Source organism: Tiliqua scincoides, chromosome 12 (genome assembly GCF_035046505.1).
Source record: "Tiliqua scincoides isolate rTilSci1 chromosome 12, rTilSci1.hap2, whole genome shotgun sequence".
NCBI classification, from domain to species: domain Eukaryota; kingdom Metazoa; phylum Chordata; class Lepidosauria; order Squamata; family Scincidae; genus Tiliqua; species Tiliqua scincoides.
Window position 1 is genome coordinate 13594758 of NC_089832.1, and position 25184 is coordinate 13619941.

General features: G+C 43.9%; 1 protein-coding gene and 1 long non-coding RNA gene across 4 annotated transcripts in view; both read right to left on the minus strand.

The window, feature by feature from the left end:
- The window catches only part of ZNF711 (zinc finger protein 711), a 28505-nt gene extending 18535 nt beyond the window's left edge, over positions 1-9970 (minus strand). For 2 of the 3 annotated variants that reach the window (XM_066640140.1, XM_066640138.1), the window contains exons 1-4: positions 9785-9970; positions 5935-6050; positions 4348-4449; positions 2304-2834 (exon numbers count right to left, since the gene is read on the minus strand). In XM_066640140.1, the coding sequence (XP_066496237.1) occupies positions 2304-2834; positions 4348-4426 (610 nt within the window). In that variant the 5' untranslated portion in view covers positions 4427-4449; positions 5935-6050; positions 9785-9970. The remainder of the gene's footprint in view (positions 1-2303; positions 2835-4347; positions 4450-5934; positions 6051-9784) is intronic. The other variant, XM_066640139.1, reaches the window with a different exon arrangement.
- Positions 9971-15609: 5639 nt separating this feature from the next.
- Positions 15610-21152, minus strand: LOC136663173 (uncharacterized). Its single transcript, XR_010795019.1, has 4 exons — positions 21095-21152; positions 18508-18610; positions 17041-17135; positions 15610-16097 (listed from the first exon to the last, which is right to left on the minus strand). It is a non-coding gene; the product is annotated as an uncharacterized lncRNA (long non-coding RNA).
- Positions 21153-25184: the final 4032 nt, after the last annotated feature.

Sequence of the window (25184 nt, forward strand, 5' to 3'; positions counted from 1 at the left end):
TCACTGGTACCTAGTGCTTCCTCTATGACAACATCAGTTTGCACCACAGTCAAGAACTCAAGAGCACTCCTCCCTCCTTCTCCTATAGCTTTATGATGAGCGCAAACATCTGCACTATTGACCATTAACCATAGTTAGCTTTAAACCAGGGTTTGAAACCAATTTCAAAGCATCATTTCAAATTCTTGTTTAAAGCTAACATTGATCAACTTGGTGGAGATGTAACACTAACCATCATTAGTGCTCAAAAATGGAAGAGGGGCTGAGAAGAGCATGAGTTGGAGAAACACTCTCAATTTCTGATGATCACCATAATTCACCCATGTTCTTCCTCGGTTAAACATATTCAGATTCTTCTACCTTTCTTGAATCACTTTACCCTTGACAATTTATCAATGCTATGACTCTCTTCTGAACTATTTCCAATTTGTCTGTATCCTTCTTTTAAGTACAAATACTCAAAAACACTTGAACAAGATGTTACAAAGGCTGAGTGGAACTATAATGTTACTTTCCAAGTTTTAGGCCGCAATCCTAACCAACTTTCCAGCACTGACTTAAGGGTAATGCAACTCTGAGGTAAGGAAACAAACACTGCCTTACCTCCATGACTGCCCCCCAACTGCAGGATGAAGCACATGCCCCAGTAGCACAGCTATGCCAGTGCTGGAAAGTTGGTTAAGATTGTGCCCTTAGTCACACATCTGCTAATATAGGACAGGGCTCCACAAATTCTGGGTGCCAGGTTGCCATGATGGTTCAAAATTGCATCATAGTGCCTGAGAATGAACACAAGGCTAAAGGACTGGCAATACTATAAAGCAGGGGTAACAGTAAGTAAAGTACAATAAACTTCAAATGTTTGAGAGCATGAACAAATATTACACACGTTTTTACTGTTGTATGCTCATTTTGTAAAATTTGGTTAGAAAAACATATACATGTTAGAAATACATATACACAATATTTATTCATGTACAAGTATGTGCCAAATAACTACGATCCAGACAATGATGGACTACATATACAATGGCAGTCCCATAAGAATAAAATGGAGGCTTGTAGCCTAGAAACAACAGATTATACCAGACTGTCCCACTAGATGGTGCTGTGCACTAAGAATGGTTGCACAATGACCAAACCACCTAACATTCCTCAAAATATACCCGGACATTAAACAATGCATACCTGTATGCAGTTTTTACATTGTTAATCTGTATTAGTTTCAAAAACCATAAAATAATTTCTTAAATATACTTACTCACCACAAGCATTAAACCTGCATTTTAATCCAGCGGACTCTCAGTTTATACTCAGTAAATACAGGTGTGCCTCCGTATCTGCAGGGGTTCTGTTCCAGAACTCCTTGCAGTTAAACCACGGATACACACTAATACCTCCCCCCCCGCTCCAGAGCCGATTCCTCCAGAAGGTCCTTTGAGTCCAGCAGAGGCAGCGGATGGATGTCTGCAGCCTCTGTCGAGCTCAGACTGAGCCTTTAAGTTTAAAAAAAAATGTGACTTCTGGTTTCTCTGTGAAACCAGAAGTTGTGGTTTTTTGTTTTTTGTTTTTTTTAAACAGAAAGGCTCAGTCTGAGCCTGCCAAAGGCCATGGACGGAGTCCACAGCCTCTGCTGGGCTCAGAGGACCCTCCAGAGGTGAGTGGAGCAGAGCTCCCCTAGCCGCCAGACGGAGCATGTACGCGGGGGGGGGGGGGGAGCTCTGTGGACCTGATCCGCAGATAAGTGAATCAGCAGATACAGGTTTTTGTGACCCAGTATTTTCCTCCTCTTTGGAGAAGAGGAAAAATAGCTCAGTTTCTGTGCTGTCTCTGCCAATATTAGCAGAGGGTTAGGAGAGCTATTTCTGGCACCTTCCTCCTGGTGGATAGAATTGTGTGTGTGTGTGTTTTCCTGCAATGCCCCAAAAGATGCTTTAGTCTTGGCATTGTTAGAGGGAAAATGGCAGCCCCCACAAAACTTAATGGCTCCAATCTGGATCCATCATCCACCCCCAAAATGGCCTGAATCAATGAAAACTGTAGGGTATGGGGGCATGAAAGTTACTGGGAGGAAGCCACCATGAAGAATTTTGATGCCCCAATCTGGATCCTTCACCCCCCCCCCAAAAAAAAGCCCTTAAGCTTTTACAGCATACAAGGTGCATTCTAAAGAACTTTTGAATACATAACCTGCACAAACAGGAAAACAGGACTTCATCCCACTATAGTTAATAATCACCTTTCATCAGATCATACCAAGTCTGAATTGTATCAGTTTCATGCACATTCTCAACTCTACTTACAAGATATCATTAAGTAGTCTTCAGATGTGCTCTTGCCATCATCATCATCTTCAGTTTTTATAGTAACTGTAGAACCCGGAACAGTGCCAGCTGCCTGAATCACAGTTTCTGTATCTGAATTGGTTACAAGAACCTCCTCCGAAACCACTGTGGGAGAGTCAGCTCCTGATACGGAATCCTGTACCACATGTTCCAAATGTCCATCAGGGCCCGTAACAAGATCAGCCACAAAAACCTGATCAGGAACTCTAACAGTTTCTGTTATAAGATCCGAAGTCAAAACATGATCACTGGTATCTAGTGCTTCTTCTATAGCAACATCAGCTTCCAACACAGATTCAGGAACAATCACACCTTCCGTGACAACATCAGTTTCAGTTATGATATCAGGTCCTTGGACAACTTCAGCTGCTAAGCCATGATCAAGGGTGATTCCATCATCTGTGACAACATCAGAAACTAGTACAGTTTCGGGGACTGACACAACAATATGATCTCCATCAATATGAGCGGTACCAGCCATTCCAGCCACTATGAAACAATTGTGAATGAGGAAAGGTATTAATAGTCGCATTGCTGCAGTACAAAAACATGAATCTAAGGAATACCTCTAATGAACAGCTAGCTAAAGCACTTTCCTGCTCCTAATACATTTAATTATAGTTTAATTTACACCCAGTAATGTAACACAACTGTTGAAAAAATGAATAGCTTTGTGTGAAATGGCACAACATTACAATAGTAAGAGTACAAAAGAGCCAAGTGTTCTATCATTGTTTATGGTGAGATTCTGCCTTAAGGTAGGGTGGGTGGCAGTGGCTCACAGGAGATACAGTCTTCTGAAGAGGAGCAGCAGGACAACAAATCTTTTACTAGCCTTACAGTCCAATCCTATCCACACTTTTCTGGGAGTAAGCCCCATTGACACTAATGGGACTTACTTGGGCTGTTACTCTGTTAAATTTGTCTCACTCTGAATTGAAGAATTCGGTTTGATTCAATTGATTATACGCTTGTTCAATTTCCAGTTATGCTACACTAATAACGACAAAACAGAACATTACATGTCTTGCAGTCTGGCCCAGTGGTTCCCAAACTTTTTAACTACGGGACCCACCTAGGTTTACTAGAATTTTAAATAAGATCTAGAAAGAAATGATGTTTTATTTATAACTAATAAGAACCAGAAAAAAGACCCTCAAACATTTATCTCCCTGCATGCAGACACGTTGCAAACTGCAGGAAATGAGCTCTTAGCAGGGTAATTAGCAGCTACAGTATCTGATTTTTCAATAGCCTCAGGGTTTGAGGCAATTTGTTACTTGATTTCTCCATCACCCTTTTGCGACCCACCAAAAATCGTCCCCAACCCACCAGTGGATACCAACCCACAGGCTGGGAACCACTGATCTAGTCTATGCATGTTCATTTTAAAGTAAATCCCACTGTATTTAGCTGGGCTTACGTGGTGTGTTTAGGACTGCAGTCTAAAAAGAATGCAATTCTCTATATACAACTTGAGAATACAAATAAACTTGTAGTCTTGCTTCTGAGTAAGCACTATTAAGATTGTACACAATGGAATGTAAACAATTACAATAGTTTTTACCTGTCATCCAATATAGTACACTGTAGCTTAATTAAATTCAGATAATTTAATATTGTACTGTGATACTATTTTCAAAGATTCCTTTGGCAACCTCTTTGGCAAGTCTGCCACAATTCAGACCTGAAGGAAGAGATAATGCAGTTCAAGTGTGCAGGGCTACACACAAGCATCTCCATTTGCCTTGGTGTGGTCTTTTCTCTAGCCTACTGAGGTGGCAGATGTGAGCCACAAGATAGGTAGGCAGGAGTGCCGGGGCGAGCTTTCGCTACAGACAGGCTCACAGATTCTAATGCTTCTGCACAGGAGTGCCAAGAAAGCTCACTCTCTGTCACAGTGCAGGTGCCAGTGTCATAGGTTGTTCATCCATAACATAATGCAGCCCATTAGCAAATGTTTCAGTTAAAAAATAAAAGTTGTGGGTTTGTTTATTTTTACCAAAATCCTGCATAATCATAGTGTGAGGCATTTTGGACTCCTGCGTCTGCAACCCAAGACTTCCACCACCTGGATCCATAATCAGCTGCACTCATTCACGAACTGTGAAAAGAAAATAATATAGTAATTACTACATGCTCTAATATGATTTAGCATAAATGCAATAAATATAACAAAGCAATGTCTAAAAGCCCTTATGCATGCTTAGTTGGAAGTAAGTTGCAGCCTAAGGCTGAAATCTAATACACACCTACTTGGGAGTAAGGGCTCAATCCTGTCCAACTTTTGGGCACTGATTCAGCTGTGCCAGTGGAGCGTGCACTGCATTCGACGGTGGAGAGGCAGTTACGGAGGCCTCCTCAAGGTAAAGGAATATTTGTTCCCTTACCTTGAAGCTGCATCAGCACTGGAAAGTTGGACAGAAGTTAGAAGCCCTAAATGTCACTAAACTCAATACAACTTGTGAACAGACATGCATAGGATTGCAGTGTTAGTTCTATGCAAAATTCAGAGAAGACACATTTAGAAAGCAATCTATGTGGAGCTATTTCTGAAGACAGCTTGAAGGCTGAAGCCAGTACAAACCATGACAATCTGTCTCTTACTGGAGGGGGTGTTATTAGAAACTTAATACAATTCAATGCAATTCTCCTGACACAAAGCACTGAAAGGCTTAGATCTACCATATTTTACCCTTCTCCTCTCATATATAATACCACAACCTATGAACTAGCAATATCTGGAAAAAAAGTTATAAGCTGTTTCTCAGTCAAAGAAACACAGCAGGTTATAAATCAACTTTTAAAAAAAACTCCACAAAACTGACACTATTCATTAAGGTTCTTAACTGAGGCATTTTTCCTGATCACATCGACAAATCTCTGAGAAATATAACAAGATTTTAAGATATTTTTATTATTAGTCTTTTGAGGCTGGAGTAAAATCCAATGTAAGGGGAAGTCACAAATGACAGAGGGTCAATCCTATCCAACTTTCCAGCAACGATGCAGCTGTGCCAATGGGGCATGCATTGCATCGCACTGAGTGGGACAGTTACGGAGGCCTTACGGAGGTAAGGGGATGTTTGTTCCCTTATCTCTGGGCAGCACTGTGGCTGCAACGGTGCTGGAAAGTTGGATAGGACTGAAATCAACAAGGCAGTAAAAATACAAAGGGATATGTCTATACCAATTACATGTCAGTACTGAATCATCACTCAGCCTTAGGCTATGGTTGCAGACACTTTTTTAAACATAAGCAGCCAATATATGCTTATTTATAAATGTCCCACTGAGTTCAATTAGGTTTACTTCCAAGTAAGTGTGCACACGATTGCAACGTTATTCCAGTAACTTTATCACTTTTTCCCTGTAATATTTCTGGCTACATGCATACTCTATCCTACTCTTTTGGTGCACATTTAGAAAAAGCTGGATGAGAAGGAACCCATATAAAATTCACCTCCCTGTCTAGCTTGCCTCACTCAACAGGCCCACGGCACAAGAGGGAGTGCAACAATGCCAGCCAAACAGATGCTAGCCATGCTGTATACATGTCTGAGAGAATAAGTCTATATTTTGCCTGTACCTGGATGGGATAGCAGGGCTGCCATTGTAGGTCTCTTACCCAAAGGCGGCAAAAACCTGAAGCTAATCCTGGTTCAGTGGGGCTTACTTTAAAGTAACTCTCCATAGTATGAAAGCCTAGAAAAAGGTGCAGAATACCAATGTATAAATTCTGAAATAAGATCTGGATACATTATTTAAAATAATAGGAATATCCAGGTGAGCAGATCACCATGGGTCTTTCACATTAACAAAGAAATACTACATAAAAAACAGTGCGCACACCCCATGTAGGAACTCCCAGAAGAGCAGCAGCCATTGTAGTCTGTTGCAGTGCAAACAACAGACAGCCCAACCCTATCCACACTTTCCTGGGAGTCAGCCCCATTGACTCTAATGGGATTTATTTCTGAGTAGACAGACATAGGATTGGGCTGACAGACTCTTAAAGACCTTAAAGACTCCTTTCAGCACAACCTTTTGTGTACCATGGTCCATTTCATCAGATGCATCTACAAAAACTTGTGCTGAGATAAACTGGTTAGAAAAGGAGCAGTGATGGTGTTTGCTTGCAACTGTCACTCTGAACACATTTGTACCAAATCCAGACATTTACAAGGGACTGAGTCCTGCTGATTTTTGATAGTGCTTATTACTTATCACGGAGGCCAATTGCAAAGAGCAGCCCAGTGCAATAAACTCAAAATTCTGTTTTTTAAATCAGTTATAATAAAGTGAGTTCTAGTCCATGACACTTCCAGCGCAATCCTACACACATCAACTCAGAAGTAAGCTTCACTGAATTCAATCTTAGTAACTTCTATGACTGCACCTGTCACATATTTAAGTCATTTCTGCCCAATGTTGCACATACATAACAGGGACCAAATGTGTACATCTGTGGGTTGGGTAAAAATGGGTTAAGGTGCAGAGACTCTTCGTTTGCAGTTGTTGCTGCAGTGTCCAGTCAGCATGGATGAAACTGCAGTCTGAGATTTTATAACCCAAAGGCTGTAATCCTATATACAAGTAGGAGTTAAGTCCCATTGAGAGATCAATCTTATCCAACTTTCCAGCACTGATACAGCCATGCCAGTGGGTTGTGCACTGCATCCTGTGATGGTGGGGCAGTCCTGGAGGCCTCATCAAGGTAAGGGAATGTTTGTTCCCTTGTAACTGCATTGATGCTGGAAAATTGGATAGGACTGGGCCCTAGAGCAAGACTTACATCTGAGTAGGCATGCAGAAGACAGTGCTGTAAACACTCTAAGGGCCTAATCCTATCCAACTTTCCAGCGTTGGTGCAACTGCAATGTAGACCCTAGGTGAGGGAACAAATGTTCCCTTACCTTGTGGAGGCCTCCATAACTACCCTCTTACCACAGGATGCAATGCACACCCCATTGACATGGCTACACCAGGGCTGGAAAGTAGAATAGGATTTGGCCCTTATTTGGCAGTGAACCCCCCCCCCCCTCACTGAACTCAATGGGGCTTTACTCCCAAGTACATTCGGGCACAGAAACAGGAAAGGTTATTTCTGCAAAGTGCAAAAAAGAGGTAAAAAAACTCCTCCTAACAACAAACACTGCAATCCTATGTACACTCACCCACAAGTATGCATCACAGAACAGCGTGGGACTTCTGAGTGAGCATGCACAGGATCATACAGCTGTGAGAAATGGCCCATTTATAAACAGCGGCTACATCCCAGTAGGCAGGCAGAAGACCGCACTATAAACACTCTTATTTGGATGTGAGCCCCCCACTGAACCCTGTGGGGCTTTACTCCAAGTAAACTTGAGCACACCATCAGGAAAGGTGGTCATTTCTGGAAAGTGCAAAAAAGAGGAGAGGAAGAACACTCCACTCCTCTTAAGGAGAATGTAGCACTCAATCCTATGCACCCACAGCTGTGAGCATGCACCACAGAACGATTCGGGAGCTGTTGATTACTTCTGAGCAAGCATGCACAGGACTGCACTGCTAGCCATGAGAACTGAACCATTAAAAAAAATCAAAGCAAGATCAAATCAATCAGATCAATATTCGAGTTGATATCAAATATCAACAATATTAAAAAATATATCTGTGTGTTTATGTGTACATATAGAAGTATACACACACATTACACACACAATTATTTTTCACATTTTTATTCCACCCTTCCTCCCAGGGTGGTGCACATGATTTCTGCCCTCCTTTTTGTCCTCAGAACCACACTGTGAGGTAGGTGAGGCTCAGAGCTGGGGACTGGCCCAAGGTCATCCAGGAAACTTTGTGGATCTTCCAGGTCTAAGACCAACTCCTGAACCACTATCTATCTATCTAGTGAGAAAAACCACTGTTTATATATGGTTGATATACATAAATATACATATTTACACATGGCTATTATATATCTTATATATAAAACCATTTTATATACATATATACATATGCATACATACATATCTATATCTACATCTATATCTATATACAGTGGTGCCTTGCATAACGAATGCCCCGCGCAGCGAAAAACTCGCATAACGAAAGAGTTTTTCGATTGAGTTTGGTAACTCGCATAATGAAAATTTCTGGCCTTGCTTCGCATAACGAAAAAATTTTTAGGTCCGTGCTTCGCATAACGAAAACTTTTTAGGTCCGTGCTTCGCATAACGAATTTTTTAAAAATTAAAAATTTCGTGTATGCTTCAAATTTTAGAAATCCTCTGTACAGTATGTATGCCTTTAAAGAGCACGTAATAAACACTTTGTAAAACAAATTTGACTTCATTTTGACCTTTTTTGCCCATAGGAACGCATTAATTAGATTTCAATGCATTCCTATGGGAAAACGTGATTCGCGCAACGAAAATTTCGCATAACGAAAGGATTCGCGGAACGGATTAATTTCGTTATGCGAGGCACCACTGTATATTCTATCCAATCCAACCAATATTTCATTTCATTTGATATCAGATATTTTTTAAAAATCAAATTATTTATATATATATATATATATATATATATATATATATATATATATATATTATAATAATATACATTTTGTGTGTATGTATGTGTATATATGTGTGTGCATATATGTGTAATTTATGTGTGTAATTTATGTGTGTAATTAATATATAATATACATAAATATAAATAACGTGTGTGTGTGTGTGTAGTTTATATAAATTTACATATATATACACATTTACACACACACACACACCTCTGGCTGCAGACCAGGCGCCTTGCGGTCTCCCGAGCAGGGCGTGCGAGGCGCGTGCATGAGGCGCGCCTCCCAACAAGCGAGAGAGTGCGACGAAGAGCGCGCCCGTCCGCCGCCGCCGCCTCCAATCAGCGCCGCGCTGCGCAGACAATGAAGCGCGCCTGGCGGCGGCGGAGCGCCTACTCCGGGACGGGGAGGGCCGGCGGTGGGCACAGCCTCCTTCCCGGGGCGGGCGCGGCCAAGACAGCGCCTGCCTGACAGAGAGCCGGGCCGGGCCGGAGGGAGGCGACCGCGGCCAGCGCGGGGGGCCGAGGACGGAGCGCGGCGCCGGCGCGAGACGCCTCCTCGCAGCCCCCGGCGCGACGCCCCCCGCCCGCCCGCTCCCCCAACCCCCGGCCCGGCCGCCTCAGCCGCCGCCATCTTGCCTGCCGCCATCTCGCCCCGGCGCCTGAGGCCGCAGCGGGCCTAGCACTGCGGCGGGGAGAGCCCGGCGGCAGCGCTGCTGCCTGCGGCCTGGGGCCGACCCGCGGAGAGCGGGTGGCGGCGGCGGGGCTCCGGTGACGAGGCCCGCCCGGCGCCCCGGCCTGTGCGGCCTCCCCCCCCCGCGGCCGCCACCGTCCCCTCTGGCGCCCCCCCCGTGCGCCCCCCGCCTCCTCACCTGGGCCGGGCGCGGCTGCGGATCGGGCGGTGGGGTGGGAGGCTCTCCGCGGCCTGGCATTCGGGGCGCCGCGGCCTGCACCAATCAGGCTTGGGCCGGGAAACGGCAGGCGGCGGGAGCGCGCGCGGCCTGCTCGCCCCGCGGGAGCGCGCGCCTCCCCCCTTAGCCCCCCCGCCGCTCACGTCACTCCGGCGCGGCCTGCAGCCTCCACCAGCGGCCGCACTCGCGCGGGGGGCGCGTGCGCGCGCAACTGCGGCCCCCTCGCGCCCCGAGCATGCGCACAAAGAGCTACCGAAGCCGCGCGCCAGCAGTCCCTGCCCCCACTAGGGGCTCAGGCAGGCGAACCACAAACAAACAAAGGGGGTGGGGTCCGGCCACCTGGAGTCACGTGGCTGCAAAAAAACGAGGCAGGCGACGAAGCGAACCCAAGAAATGGGGGTTTGATTCTGCGGTTCTCCCTGCAGAACATGAGAGCTCTGCAAGGCTGAGCACATCGCCACCTTTTTTTGTTTTTTTTAATGTGTTAAACATATTAACGTTCATATATTCTTGTATTACATTGTATACAATAATTGTGTGTATATTCCAAACAACACAGTCCTGGAACGTGCTGGAATCCCTAGCATGTATGCACTACTGCAACAGAAGTGCCTGCGTTGGCTCGGTCATGTTGTAAGAATGGATGATGGCCGGATCCCAAAGGATCTCCTCTATGGAGAACTCGTGCAAGGAAAGCGCCCTACAGGTAGACCACAGCTGCGATACAAGGACATCTGCAAGAGGGATCTGAAGGCCTTAGGAGTGGACCTCAACAGGTGGGAAACCCTGGCCTCTGAGCGGCCCGCTTGGAGGCAGGCTGTGCAGCATGGCCTTTCCCAGTTTGAAGAGACACTTGGCCAATAGTCTGAGGCAAAGAGGCAAAGAAGGAAGGTCCATAGCCAGGGAGACAGACCAGGGACAGACTGCACTTGCTCCCAGTGTGGAAGGGATTGTCACTCCCGAATCGGCCTTTTCAGCCACACCAGACGCTGTTCCAGAACCACCATTCAGAGCGCGATACCGGAGTCTTTCGGGACTGAAGGTTGCCAACGGTCATACATATATACCCATATCTGTATACACACACACACGTGTATATATATGTACATATAAGGCGGGGGATACAGATATATATGTGTGTGTTATAATTATAATATACAAATAATACAATACAAAATTACATTAATAATTATATAATAAATTATATATATTCTATTATATATATATAATATATATATAATACATATTATACTAGACAATAATTGCTCTATTATAATTTTGTATTATATTATTGTATTATAATAATATAATACAATACCAAGATCCAGGTCTACAGAGCTTGCGTCCTGAGTACACTTCTGTACTGCAGCGAGTCATGGACTCTTCGCCCACAACAGGAGAGGAAACTGAGCGCTTTCCACATGCGCTGCCTCCGACGCATCCTCGGCATCACCTGGCAGGACAAAGTTCCAAACAACACAGTCCTGGAACGTGCTGGAATCCCTAGCATGTATTCACTGCTGAAACAGAGACGCCTGCGTTGGCTTGGTCATGTCGTGAGAATGGATGATGGCCGGATCCCAAAGGATCTCCTCTATGGAGAACTCGTGCAAGGAAAGCGCCCTACAGGTAGACCACAGCTGCGATACAAGGACATCTGCAAGAGGGATCTGAAGGCCTTAGGGATGGACCTCAACAAGTGGGAAACCCTGGCCTCTGAGCGGCCCGCTTGGAGGCAGGCTGTGCAGCATGGCCTTTCCCAGTTTGAAGAGACACTTTGCCAACAGTCTGAGGCTAAGAGGCAAAGAAGGAAGGCCCATAGCCAGGGAGACAGACCAGGGACAGACTGCACTTGCTCCTGGTGTGGAAGGGATTGTCACTCCCGGATTGGCCTTTTCAGCCACACTAGACGCTGTGCCAGAACCACCTTTCAGAGCGCGATACCATAGTCTTTCGAGACTGAAGGTTGCCAATACTATAATATATATGTACTACATATTATACTAGACAATAATTGCTCTATTATAATTTTGTATTATATTATTGTATTATAATTCTGCACTTAAGTTGTACTGAAAATGTGTTTATTTGTATATTAATGTTATTAGTCACTAATAACAATATACAAAACACATTTGCAATACAATTTAAGTACAGAATTTTATAATACAATAATATAAAACAATATTCCTTGTATTGGCAACCTTCAGTCTCGAAAGACTATGGTATCGCGCTCTGAAAGGTGGTTCTGGCACAGCGTCTAGTGTGGCTAAAAAGGCCAATCCGGGAGTGACAATCCCTTCCACACCGGGAGCAAGTGCAGTCTGTCCCTGGTCTGTCCCTGGCTATGGGCCTTCCTTCTTTGCCTCTTAGCCTCAGACTGTTGGCAAAGTGTCTCTTCAAACTGGGAAAGGCCATGCTGCACAGCCTGCCTCCAAGCGGGTCGCTCAGAGGCCAGGGTTTCCCACTTGTTGAGGTCCATCCCTAAGGCCTTCAGATCCCTCTTGCAGATGTCCTTGTATCGCAGCTGTGGTCTACCTGTAGGGCGCTTTCCTTGCACGAGTTCTCCATAGAGGAGATCCTTTGGGATCCGGCCATCATCCATTCTCACGACATGACCAAGCCAACGCAGGCGTCTCTGTTTCAGCAGTGAATACATGCTAGGGATTCCAGCACGTTCCAGGACTGTGTTGTTTGGAACTTTGTCCTGCCAGGTGATGCCGAGGATGCGTCGGAGGCAGCGCATGTGGAAAGCGCTCAGTTTCCTCTCCTGTTGTGAGCGAAGAGTCCATGACTCGCTGCAGTACAGAAGTGTACTCAGGACGCAAGCTCTGTAGACCTGGATCTTGGTATGTTCCGTCAGCTTCTTGTTGGACCAGACTCTCTTTGTGAGTCTGGATTATATTTTATTATATTCAGTTCAGACACACAGCTTGTGTGTGAAAAAGAATGATCAAACAATAGAAAACGGGAGGGCACTGAATGAACATGGAGAATAAGATCTTTGTGTGTTCTTGTGAAATTTTTAAGTGCTACTTTTAAGAAAAAAAACATCTTGCTTTTGGTGCACTGAAACCTTTTTCTGCAGAGTTGTTTGTCATAAGTAATAAAAAACAAACACATCAATTTTAGAGTATCAAAAACATATTTCAGACTGCAGCTGCTACTGTAGAATTCCTGTTGTATGTACAGATCTCCTAACCTGTACATACATCCTAATCTCCTAATCCCCCATGATACAAGGTTCTCATCCATTTCTCATGTGCCTGAAAATATGTCTTCAAGGAGCAGTCAGATTTGTATGCTGCAGCAAATGCAACCAAGACCTTTACTTTAAAGACTTTAAAGACAAACCCATTCATTTCACCATAAGTTTCTTTGGACCTTTCATATAAAAATATTTCTGCTTTTCAACTTTTTCCAGTTTGTTCTCCAAACTTTCACTTCCAATATATCTGATGCACAAACTTCTAGGGAACACAGTCAAATGAGCAAAATGTTTATTTTTTTTACGGACGTACTGAAATAATCGGCAACTGTGAAATTTGGAATTCAAGAATGCAAACATTTACTTAAAAGTAAAACTTACTGAGGGCCCAATGTCACCCAACCATCCAGTGCCACTGCAGCCCTGTAGGTAAGGGAATAAATGTTTCCTTACCTTGAAGGGGCCTCAGTGAAGGCCCCCTCCATTGCAGGATACAGCGTATGCCCTATTGGCACAGCTGCGTCAGCACTGAAAGTTAGATGGGCTTGGACCCAGAGTTCTGTTGGACTTACGCCCAAGAGACATGCATAGGATTGGGACAGACACAAAGATAGGACACAAGGACATAACTTACAGGAAGTAAGGTTTGTGATTGTACAATGCTGCTGCTTTCTTCTCCACTGCAAATTATGAAGCTTCAATTCCAATGTATACAATGCAAAAATAAAAGTCTATCCATGTGTGCTTCATTTAACTTGCAGCTTCAGCTCTTGTTTACAACAGGTCACTTTCTTTTTCACTGTTCAGCAGGGTAAGGAGCGAGGCAGAGAATGAGAATATGCCCCTAAATTGCAGGAAACCAATTTTGGGAATCGGTGAATGTGTTCTTAATTGCTTTTGTTCTTAGCTGTAGAACTGGAAATGAGAACAAGAAGCATATTGTATGCCATGCATTCTCTGTCAACCAGCGGGGAGCTCTTTTGTGCTGCAAAAACAGACTGAATTGACTGCACAAGTTGGGTAAACTATGCCAGTGAGAGGCTTTTCCTGTTCTTTGGTTTTTATCTGGTGGAATGGAGAGTTGGATGCACAAATGGGAAAGTAATCTCCAAATTGAGGGATTCCTTGACCTTAGGATATCACATTCTCTCAGTCTCAGTTTCCCATCTGGAAAATGGAACAGCAAGACCCTTTACAGGGATTTTGTAGGGGAGAATAAACTTTGGGGATAGCTACCCAACTATTTAAGGCTGAGAGTTACAGAAGCCATTGTTAGCAGCAAGATACATGATGGTTGGCAGGAGCAGTTGAATTTGGAAATTAAAAAAGAGGAGTTACCATTGATTGGAGTATTACAGAAATCCAAACTGTGTGATGTTGAGGCAGTTTTCTCCAGGAAAAGGTGCATGCTTGCTAAAAGAATTTCTGATCTTACACAAGGGCCTGCTGATGAAATACTTGCTGCATCTTCATAGAAAGATGCAACTCTATATGACAGTAAAAGACGGTGAGCATCTTTTACTGCAAATCAAGTCTTTAGGAAGTTAATTTTGTTTTGCTTTAATGTGAAGACTACACTGAAACCATTCGTACGAACACCATTCCATACAAGGTCCACGTTTGTTAAAAGCCGCTAGTTACATTCTGCGGGCGCCCAAACTTATAGGGATTTCCACCCCTTTCGGCATTCCGATAATTTGCGGGTTGAGGGCTGCTGTAGCTGGGCCGAGGAAGTGCTGGTATGTCAGAGTTCTGGAAAGGAAAGGAAAAAAAGGGAATAAGTTTGTGCCAGTGTTCCAGTTCCTAGGGCAGCTAGGGATTCGATATTCTAGCTTGGATTTGATGGATTTGAGAGCCATCCAGCTGGACTTGCCAACACTAGTCCACAGTGATGAAAGAATTTATCCTTCTGTGTCATGAATGTTTGCAATTGGGTAAAAAGAGAGGACCAATAGGGAGAGAACACTCCTCTCCTTCCTCCCCAAAGACACCTCTCTGTGTACCCTGAAGCTGACCTAGGATGGAACATTCAAACCAGAGCTCTAGGTTCATACCACAATAGCCTTGAGCTTTCAGATGTAAACTGGAGTCCCATGACTGCCTGGCATCACCAGAAAACCACAGCCTTAATGGAAATGTAGCTCACACACTTAGCAGTTTGCTCACCTGATTTGGGAGTGGGACCTTGAACCTTCCGTTAATTTGAAAACAAATATATCAGAGCTTGTGGGGGTAAGGTGCCAAAAATGGGATAAATGAGAGCCACCCAGCAGGAGTGGCCACAGCAAGACATGTGAGAGTTGTAAGCAGTGAACTGGGCTTTGCAAAACACCAGCCAAATCAAGATGCAAGCTATGAGGCTGTCCAGCTAGGAAAGAGTTAACTGTAGGAAGATCTTTCCCACCCATGCCAGGAGGAAGCTGAACTTGTTCAGGCAGGGAAGTCTTTCTTAGACACTGTTTTGCTTTATTTTGAACTTGGCCTCTTGCTCTCAAGTACAGAATGGAGTGTCTGCCTTTTTGCTTGTTCCATTTTCATCCCCAAAAGCTTTCCCTTTGATTTGTAAAGCCTACCTAGTGTTTTAACCAACAGAGCAACTGTCCCTGCAAGGAATATGGCCCCCTTTCAGCACTATCCTGGAGACAGCAAATGGCCCTGTGGTAATTTCTCTGTGATTTAGTGGCTAGGATTGAGCAGGGTGCATGTTGAGAAGACTTTTGATCCCCTCCCAGTCATTCTGTCCTCTTTGGTGTCAAGATAGGTTGGGCATAGGGTTGGGATTCCATTGAATTAGTGGGAACTGGAGACACCACCTTTTGATTGCCGACCCTTGAGATTCATCTCCATGTTTTGTTGATCAAATAACAGCCCCTTGTATAAGTGAGGTTGTTTGTACATACAGTAATCTGTTGCATGGCGACAGCAGTGAATGGATTTTCTTCTTCGTAATCCACATTGGGTAACTTGCTTCCCCAATAACTAAGCGGCTGGACTGGAGGAGGCTGGTTCCCCAAAGCACTGCTGTTTACTGAAATGGCTTTTCTCAATGGTTGCGATGGAATATAGCTATCACAATAAAATTAAATGCTTTGTTTAAAAAAGGTTAAAAATATATAGACAATATATAGACAAGTATTTATTTATTTAAAAGATTTATACCCCACTTTTCCTTAAAAAAAGATCAAAGCAGCTTACAAGATTAAAATACATAAGACAAAAAAACTTACATTAAATGTAATTAAATACATAAAAACATAATAAATAGGTACAGTAGTTAGATAAACAGCAATAGAAACACACAGCCCAACACGATAATAAGAAAATATTACTGCTAAGTAAGGCAAATGCCCATCTGGGAAGATTCCAGTTCTAAAGGTCCAGTCCTATCCAGTTTTCCAGCACTGATGCAGCCATGCCAATAGAGCACATACTGAATCCTGCAGCTGGGGTGGGGGGGGAGTCATGGAGTCCTTCTCAATGTTTGTTCCCTTACCTCGGGGCTGCATTGTGGCTGCATTAGCACTGGAAAGTTGTATAGGTTTGGGCCCTATCTCACTAAACTCAATACAACTTGTGAGTCTAGAAGCACTGTTCACAATCAGGTGTGCAGCCACACACCTTCCAGTCAAGCTCCATGCAACATGGAGACATTTGTGACACTGTCCAACTGCCGAAGGGGTCAGCGGACTGGCATAGTCCCCTTAGGGAATATAGCCTATGAGTGAGGGGGATCCTGCGTCTTGGACTCAGTCTTCCCCATCTGCATTATGGAGCTAAAACACTTGCATGAAGGAATGCTGCAAGGCTAACTTCACAGTAATACATGTGGATAGCTTTGTGCACTCAGAAACCATCAGTCAAATGGTAGACATTATTATTCTGACTCTCCCAAGCTCATTGAATGTCTGTAAAAGCCATCATCACTCAATTCTGTAAGCATTTTATCTTCTGACACAGAGAAAATGTGAAAAGGAGGCCAAAAATTAAAGCTCACAAAAGGACGTCCTACCTGAAGTCTCTAACAGGGAGCGGCTGGACCTCGGCATCAGGTTGGTATTGGAGCGAGATTTGGGGGAATTTAAAATTTGGTGCAGCGCCAGCATTCTGTACCCCAAAAAACAAATACACAACAGGAGTGGAAAGTAAACCACGTGCCTGAGCATGAAAGTCAAGATACTTGTGTTCTCCACTCAGATGTTTTTAACATCTGGAAACCCAGGAGAAGGGGTACTCGCAGCGCTAAGCCCTCAGCGTAAGGATTACGGTGCATGCGTCTCCCACTCAGATATTTAATGCCTGGAAGCCTAGAAGAAGGGGCTGAAACCCAAATAGTCAGTGGCGTTGCTAGGGATGTTCAGGGACTGCAGGCCATGCAAGATAATGCGCACGGGGAGGTGGCACCACTACTGGCCAAAAATTTTTAGTATTTAGTCTTGGTATTTTCGAATAATACCGTCATGTTATATATCATTCCATGTGTAATTTCATGCAGAATGCAATGAACCCAACCACCATCAAAAGTTATAGCCATAAAAACCAGTGGTACAGGGCAATGGTACATCATCACACCCACTGCCCAGGGCATTGCCCTACCCACTGGAGGTCCATCATGGGGGTGACGCACTAGCCTCCCATCCCGGGTGACACAAACCCTCGTGACATAACTGGCTGCAGTTGAACTTATGTGCACAGTTAACAGTATGTCACAAAGGCATCTCCATCTCCAACAGGCAAAATTGTACCATGCTTCATTAGAACAGAGCACAGATACTGTGGGTTGCACACTCAGCTTTATCTGGTCACAACTAAGAACAATAGTCCCATTGATTTTAGTGGGACTTTGAGCACACTGTATGCATATCTGCTCAGCAGTCTCACTGCATTCAATGGAATTTACTCCCAGGAAAGTGTGTATAGGATTGCAGCCTTACAGGCCAATCCTATCCAACTTTCCAGGGCCAACGCAGATGTGCCAACGGGGCATCCTGCAGTGGAGGTGCAGCCACAAAGGTCCCTTCAAGGTAAGGGAATGTTTCTTCTCTTACCTCAGGGCTGTATTGGCACTGGAAAGTTGGATAGGATTGGGCCCTTAGTCATCACTGACATCCAATCTAGGCATGCCTCCTCCATAGTTCCACTGAGTTTAGTGGGACTTCCACCAAGGTAGCCTTACTGCAGCCTTAGTAGTCACTAACTAAACTAAGGCTGCAATCCTATGCACCCTTTCCTGGGAGTAAGCCTAACCTAACACCATAGAGCTCATTTCAGAGTCGACATGCATAGTGAAAATAGCTTTCAGCGACAGGTACCCAGTTACCACACACAACAGGGATATATTTCTAAAATCAAACAGTGCCATCTACTGGTGAGAACAAAGCATCTTTCAAAAATTTCCTTTACAAAATAATAAAAAATAATCATAATAAATCCACAGCCACAACACCCCCCCCTAAATTAATTAATTAAAAAAAATTACCTTTACACCTTTTTGTGGAATGGCGTATCTTGGGTCATCAGCAAGGTTAGGAACATATTCTGGGATAGGCTGTGCTTGTGCTCTCACTTGGCTTGGAGGAGTGCTGAAAGAGATGTTTGTGTGTCATTTAAAAAAAAAAATATTTCTTGCATATGTTTAGATTCTACTAAAATCCCAGTGTATAAGTGAGTGCCCCCCACTTCTGGAGCTCCGTGTCTATTGGAGTGGAGTGTTGGATGGGAATGAACATTTTCATGTCTGTAGTTCAGTGATTCTTAAACCTTTCAGAACAGGGATCCACTTTTCAGAATGATAACCAGTTGGGACCCACCAGAAGTGATGTCACTGACCTGGATGTGATGTCATGGTCAGAAGGGACATCATCAAGCAGGACAATTTTTAACACCCCCCATATGACAAAACCAAATCTAATGAATTAAGCAATTAAAATAAAAGTTTACAATAAGCATAAGTTTTAAAAAAATTTAAAATAAAGAACCCTCCCAAGCAATTGTTGATCTTCCAAAGACTGCAATCTTATCCACATTTACCTGGGATTAAGCCCCATTGACTATCATGATCGACTATCATCATTGTTAAAAGCATATACATAGTAGCCTGTGAAAAGTACAGACCAGGAACATTTTTCCAAATGCAGCCATATTCCACAGTAACATCAAGTCTACTATGTTCAAAATAAAATACACATTTAAACGAATGGGGTCCCACCTGAAATTGGTTTGCGACCCACCTAGTGGTCCTGACTCACAGTTTGCGAAACACTGCTGTAGTTATTTAAGAAGCAATATGGGCAATGAACGTGCAAATAATGTAAATGTCCCTGCAAAGTGCTAGTCCCTGAAGCTGTTTTCCAGTGGATTCGGTTTTTATACTCATGTGTGCTTTGCCTCAATTTACAGTCCTTTAGAGAAATATGTATAAGATAGGAGCATAAATGTGAAATAAACTATTGTTTGTCTCTGTGAAATCTATACATTGGACAACATTTGCCTTGACCTCCAGAAATTCAGTTTACACTTTCTGTGGCTGCCCTTTTTTTCTGGTTTTTCAAGGGAGGTGAGATGGTGGGGCTTAATTTTACCCTATATGCCCCTCCACAGGTGATTTACACTCTAAATATTACATCTGCACCCATCTCTGTTTATAACACCACCTTAGGAGGTCTTGGTCCTGCGAGGTGTACCAAATGCTGCCCTCCCTTACCTGATGACGTGACAACCTCTTGACCCATCGATTGGATTGGAGAGGGGGACAAACAAGAAGAGGAAAAGTGGAGGAAACTGGTGGGCACGGAGATGGTCTAGCTCACCACTGTCTTCCACACTTCCTCTGTCCCTTCGTCCTCTCTTTTTCAATCTAAGAAGAGGAGGAGCTGTAGAGGCAGATAAGCAAATGAAAGAGGGCACCCCACCAATCTGCCCCTGATGCAACTTTATCAGTCTGCCTTGTGGGGGGAGGCAGCCCTGTTCATGGCTATATTTGCAGTTTCTAAGAACTGTACAGCCATCATCCTTGGCACATAAAGCTTATGATCTAGCAATTAACCCACACACAGAAGTTTCCTTCTGTGCAGACATTGCCCTCACTGGCTCAAGGCATCGGTCTTCAGAGTTCCAGTATATTAAATATGATGCACAAACAGCATAATATCACAGGTTTAATAGGAAGGGTCTGTAACTCGGTGGCAGGGCGCAGGCAGGAAAGTCTCAGGTTCAGTTCCCTGCATCTCCACGTCAAATAATTTAAGGCGACAGAGTTAGGAACAGTCTATGCCTGAAATGAGAGATGCTGCCAATCAGGGCTTTTGTAGAATACACAAAGCCCCCAAATATTGCTAGAAACCATTGGTCCATCTAGGTCAGTATGGTATATGTTCTTATGTTCTTATGATGGAGCACTGGTTTAACTTTGCATACAGCCTGACAAGCTGCTGAATCCAGACACAGAATCCAGACTATTCCATCCCTTCAGTGCCTACAATTACTGGTTTTCAACATTCCTAAATGCGTTTTTTTTTTTTAAGTACACATATGTTTCCTTTACAGCCCAATACCCAAGAGCTAGTCTGCAAGTAAAGAACAGTCCCATATTGAACGTTTTCTCCTGGGTGACATAGTTCAGACTGAAGGCAGGGGACTGTAAGCTTGACTGATCTCCCTAGGTATCTAGATGACTCATTCCATCACATGGTCTCCCTGTTTGATGGAATCTCCCTGTTCAGAAAAACTCAAGAAAGCCATAAACCATCAGTCAAAGGGTATCCACCCTGATGTTTAATTTAAACCAGCCACTTGCCCTTTGATTTCTATTATGGGGCTGAAACCTTCCTATTTTATACAGGGACCCCTGTACTTCACATTCTCCATTTGAGATTCACATGGCCTCATCCTCTGTCTTCTTACTCAGAAGTAAATCTCATTAAACTCAATGAATGGAAGCGCACGCAGGAAGTGCAGGAGCCTTCACTGAAAAGATGTAATAACTGACTCTGAAAATTGAAAAAACCAAGGGTTTTAATATGACAACCTGAGTGGGAGAATTTCCACTGCATCTGAAAGAGACTTACCCAGGTCCTCTCGGTTTTTTCTTCCGTTTGTTGCAGCAATACATGATCCATTGCATTGAAACACCCACAACTGCAGCCAGTGTCACTGCAGGCAGGGAAGAGATGATGATCAAGTCCAGAGTGCTCCAAAGTTGGTCACATTTCGGACCCATGTACCAGTAATTTTCCCACTTGACCCGGTAGGAAGGGCACCTGCAGACAAGATAAAGCAAGCAAACGTGGAAATAGTATTTGCAACAAGAAAAAAGTACAGCTGGCCTCTGGATTCTAAACCTCGGACTGGGATACTGTCTCTGCAACAGGTGGAGGGAGTGAGATGGGGTAGTGGCAGGCTCCGGTTTCCTTTATTGCTAGGAAAGGATGACTGGGGATGGTCACACACTTAGGTTCTTCATTGAGTGTCTCCAACATTTACAATTCAAATTTAAGAGCAAAAGAAGCCTCCAGGCAGCAGGTGCTGAACCAGCCCTGATTTACCTTCCCACATTCTGCCCTACCTGCCAGAACTGGCCCAAGATCAGCTCTGGCACCCAAGATGAAAAGTCCCATAATCCTCCCTTGGTATTATAAGAAAGCTCCTTTGAGAAGTGTATGAACATTCATGAATGTTCACTTTGAGAAGCGTATGAACAGGCACCAGCACCAGCAGATCAATTCAGGTGGATCTCCAGCTCGGGGCTGGTATCAAGGGTTGGTTAACTTGGGTCATCAAAAGTCCCACTATGGCTGCCCCTTGAAGCCTTGGCGGGAAAGGATGGTGATCTCTAGACAGGATGCCAAGAGGAATTGAATTATAGGTAGAGAAAGATGGCAGCCACCAACATGGCTGTCCAATTCCCCCATAACTAAGGGGGCCCACTAAGATCCCTGGCCGTGGCCCTCCATGAATCTGATACCAGCACTGCCCCAAGTGTGAGAATTTGGCCATTCTTGAGCTTGTGGCCAAGCCACACTTTCCATCCTCCCAAGCTCCCAAGCTCCCCGACTCTCAAAATATATAAAAAATAAAGAAAGGACTTACTTGCAAAAAGGCATTTCATCTTTACAACCGCAGGAAATCCCTTTTGGGCAGAAATCAGCTGTATCGCCTTGGCAGTTTTCAAAGTCAGCAATGCCAGTACAACTGGCTGTAAACAGATAAAAAAGTTAAGCTGTATCAAACAATCTCTCTCCCTCTCCATTTTAAGGGCCTCATCCCAGCAGCCTCTGCTGCAAGAAATACAGGCTGTCCCCTGGCATAAGCCATCTTGGCTGAGTAATTCATTTATTGTGCCCATGCATCTAACCGCCATTCTGGAGCAAAAACATATTTTCTCTGTTTTTTCGACTGGGATTGTGCGCATGCCACAGCATGTGTGATCTTGGGAATGGCCTTCCTTTCTGGATAGCCCAGACAGGCTATCCAGGAGGCCAAATGCAGCAGTCACCTCAGGTGGTGGACTGGCAGCTACTGCCAGCCTACCTCTGCCGCTCTTTTCCTCCTTCTACTCCCTAGATTTGAAAAGGAAGAGGGTTATGGAGAAGGGGAAGTGTGGAGGAAAAGGAAGTGGCAAGGTAGAGACTCTTATTTTGCTTTTTAATAACATGATAGAATTATAGAGTTGGAAGTCCAAGGCCATGTAGTCCAACCACCTGCTTCATCTTCATCATCATGGAAATAAATATACAGTTGAATACTCTTTTGCATAAAAATTCTATCCCTGGCTGTACTTATTAAAAGCTTCCTTTTCCCAGGAGTCTAAAGAGAAAGCAAGCAAACCTTTTCCCTTATATTTCACCTGTAAAAAACCCACACCCACATTTCCTCTATTTGGCTACCAGAGAACCCAGAGTAGCTTGCTATCTTTAATTACATTGCTCCATGGTTACTAGTCTATGACAACTTGCCTGGGTTTCTTTCATATTTCTACCAAACCTCCTTTTAAAGCTTCAATTTTATACCACCCCAGGAGCCCCCTTTAATCCCAAAATGAAACATGGGACCCAGATAATTGCATGTGTGTGTGTTCATCTTACTCTCTTTTTCAGAGGATGACGAGACCCAAAAGGAGGACAGTGTGTGTGTGTGTGTGTGGGGTGGTTTCCTTAATAGTTGTTAGTATGCAAAGATTTTTCAGCAGGGAGCGCTTGCTCTTAAGACAACTGTATCTTCTGCAGTAATCTCTGCTACTCAAATATCAGGTGAGCCCTCCTCCACCTTTGCATCTGGAAATCTCTGTCCCAGGTTCGAAAAAAAGGTAGACAAAAAGAAAACAGTGATGGCACTGCCACTGAAGGTCAGTTCACAGCCTACTTGTGAGCATTGCCACTTTAGAATCAATTATCTAAGGCAGTGGTTCCCCAAATTTTTTTTTTTACTTGTGTGCCCCTTGGCAGCCCATTTCTATAAATTGTACCCCTCATATTACCTCTGCAAGGCATTCTAATGCCAGCTTCGCAAGGCATTCTAATACAGACCTGCCTTTTCCCACCATTATTCAATTCTTTTTCAAGAACCCCTAAAGGTCCTGGCAAGTACCCCTGGGGGTAGTTGTACCCCACGTTGGGAATCACTAATCTAAGAGTTTAAAAAAAGAAAGCAAAAATAAAATCCATATTTTTTTCTCTTGAGCAAGAAGACCAACCACCACAATGCACAAATCCTAATATAGCCTTCAACTCTTATGTGATTGAAACCAACCCCTTTTAAATCAATCCAGGTCTAGAGAAGCATTTGCCATCATCATTGCTGGTTTTTGTGTCTAGGAAATCATGTAAAAAAATCTACCCCCATTTTTTTCTTACGTTCTGTAGCTTGTGCAGCCAGCCAGCCGGTGGAGAGCAGAAACAAGAGAGCAAAGGAAATGCTGGAAGTCAACATCATGGAATCCTGTTCAGCATCGAGAGCTAATCCAAGTCTCCTTGCTTCTCCAGATTTTCACTTTTTGATTGTACTGATGAGAGCAAACCAAAGGTCATAGATATTGATGCTGATCATCAAGAATTACTAATTAACTTCTTTTAAGAGCCACGCTAGAAGTGACATGAATCATGCTCTATAGAGGAATCTCTTCCTCTATTCACATTTCTTCATTCTTTTCCTTGTTCCTATATCACATATAATGAATACATTGTTGAGACTTTAACCTATCTTCTCTGTAATGGAAGGTATGGTTCTTCCTGCAAACACCTGTTATTGGAACTTTGTATTGCCTCATCAGCCTATCTTATCATAAATCAGAATTTATCTAAGGCAGGGGCGTCCAAAGTTTTTAGCAGGAGGGCTACATCCTCTCTCTGACACTGTGTTGGGGGCCGGGGCAAAAAAGAATTAATTTACATTTAAAATCTGAATAAATTTACATACATTTACATAAATGAATATATTAAAGATGAACTTATATGAATGAATGAAGGTCTTGCAATAGCTCAAGGCCTATAAAAGGCCTTTCGCAAAGCAAGGCTGGCCTTTCCTGCTGCAACACAGACGTGAAACAACAAGCAGAGGAGGGAGCCCTCATCCCACAGCTAAAGCGAGAGGTCCAACAGTCGCCCTCACACTGAGAGCAGTTGCGTTGGGCCAGTGCGGGCTCCAACAAATCTCCGGAGGGCCAGAGGCTCATTGGAGACTGGGGACTCCCTGAGGGCCACACTGAGAGGCCTCGAGGGCCACAAGTGGCCCCAGGGCCGGGGTTTGGGCACCCCTGATCTAAGGTATTAGCCCAACTCTGTCTATCTCAATGACACATTTCTGAAAGATAGACTGCTCCTTCCTCAGTCAGCACCAGGCTTTTCACTAAAGAACTAATTGGCCACATATAATTTGACATGGTGGATAACGTATTGGGCTTGGACCAAAACCAGAAGACTTGAGTTCAAATCCCCACCCAGCTATGAAGCTTACTTGGGTGACTTTGGGCCTGCTGCAGTCTCTCAGTCCAGCCTACCCCACAAGGGTGTCACAGTCAGTTCTAAACCTTGTCCTGGCACCTCCCATAACCACTCTCCTACTAAGACTATATACAGCAACCACAAAAGCCTGTCATCTTTAAATTTCTTCATAAGTGTATTTTCTTCTTCTGCCATTTATCCCTATTTTGATACTTTATTT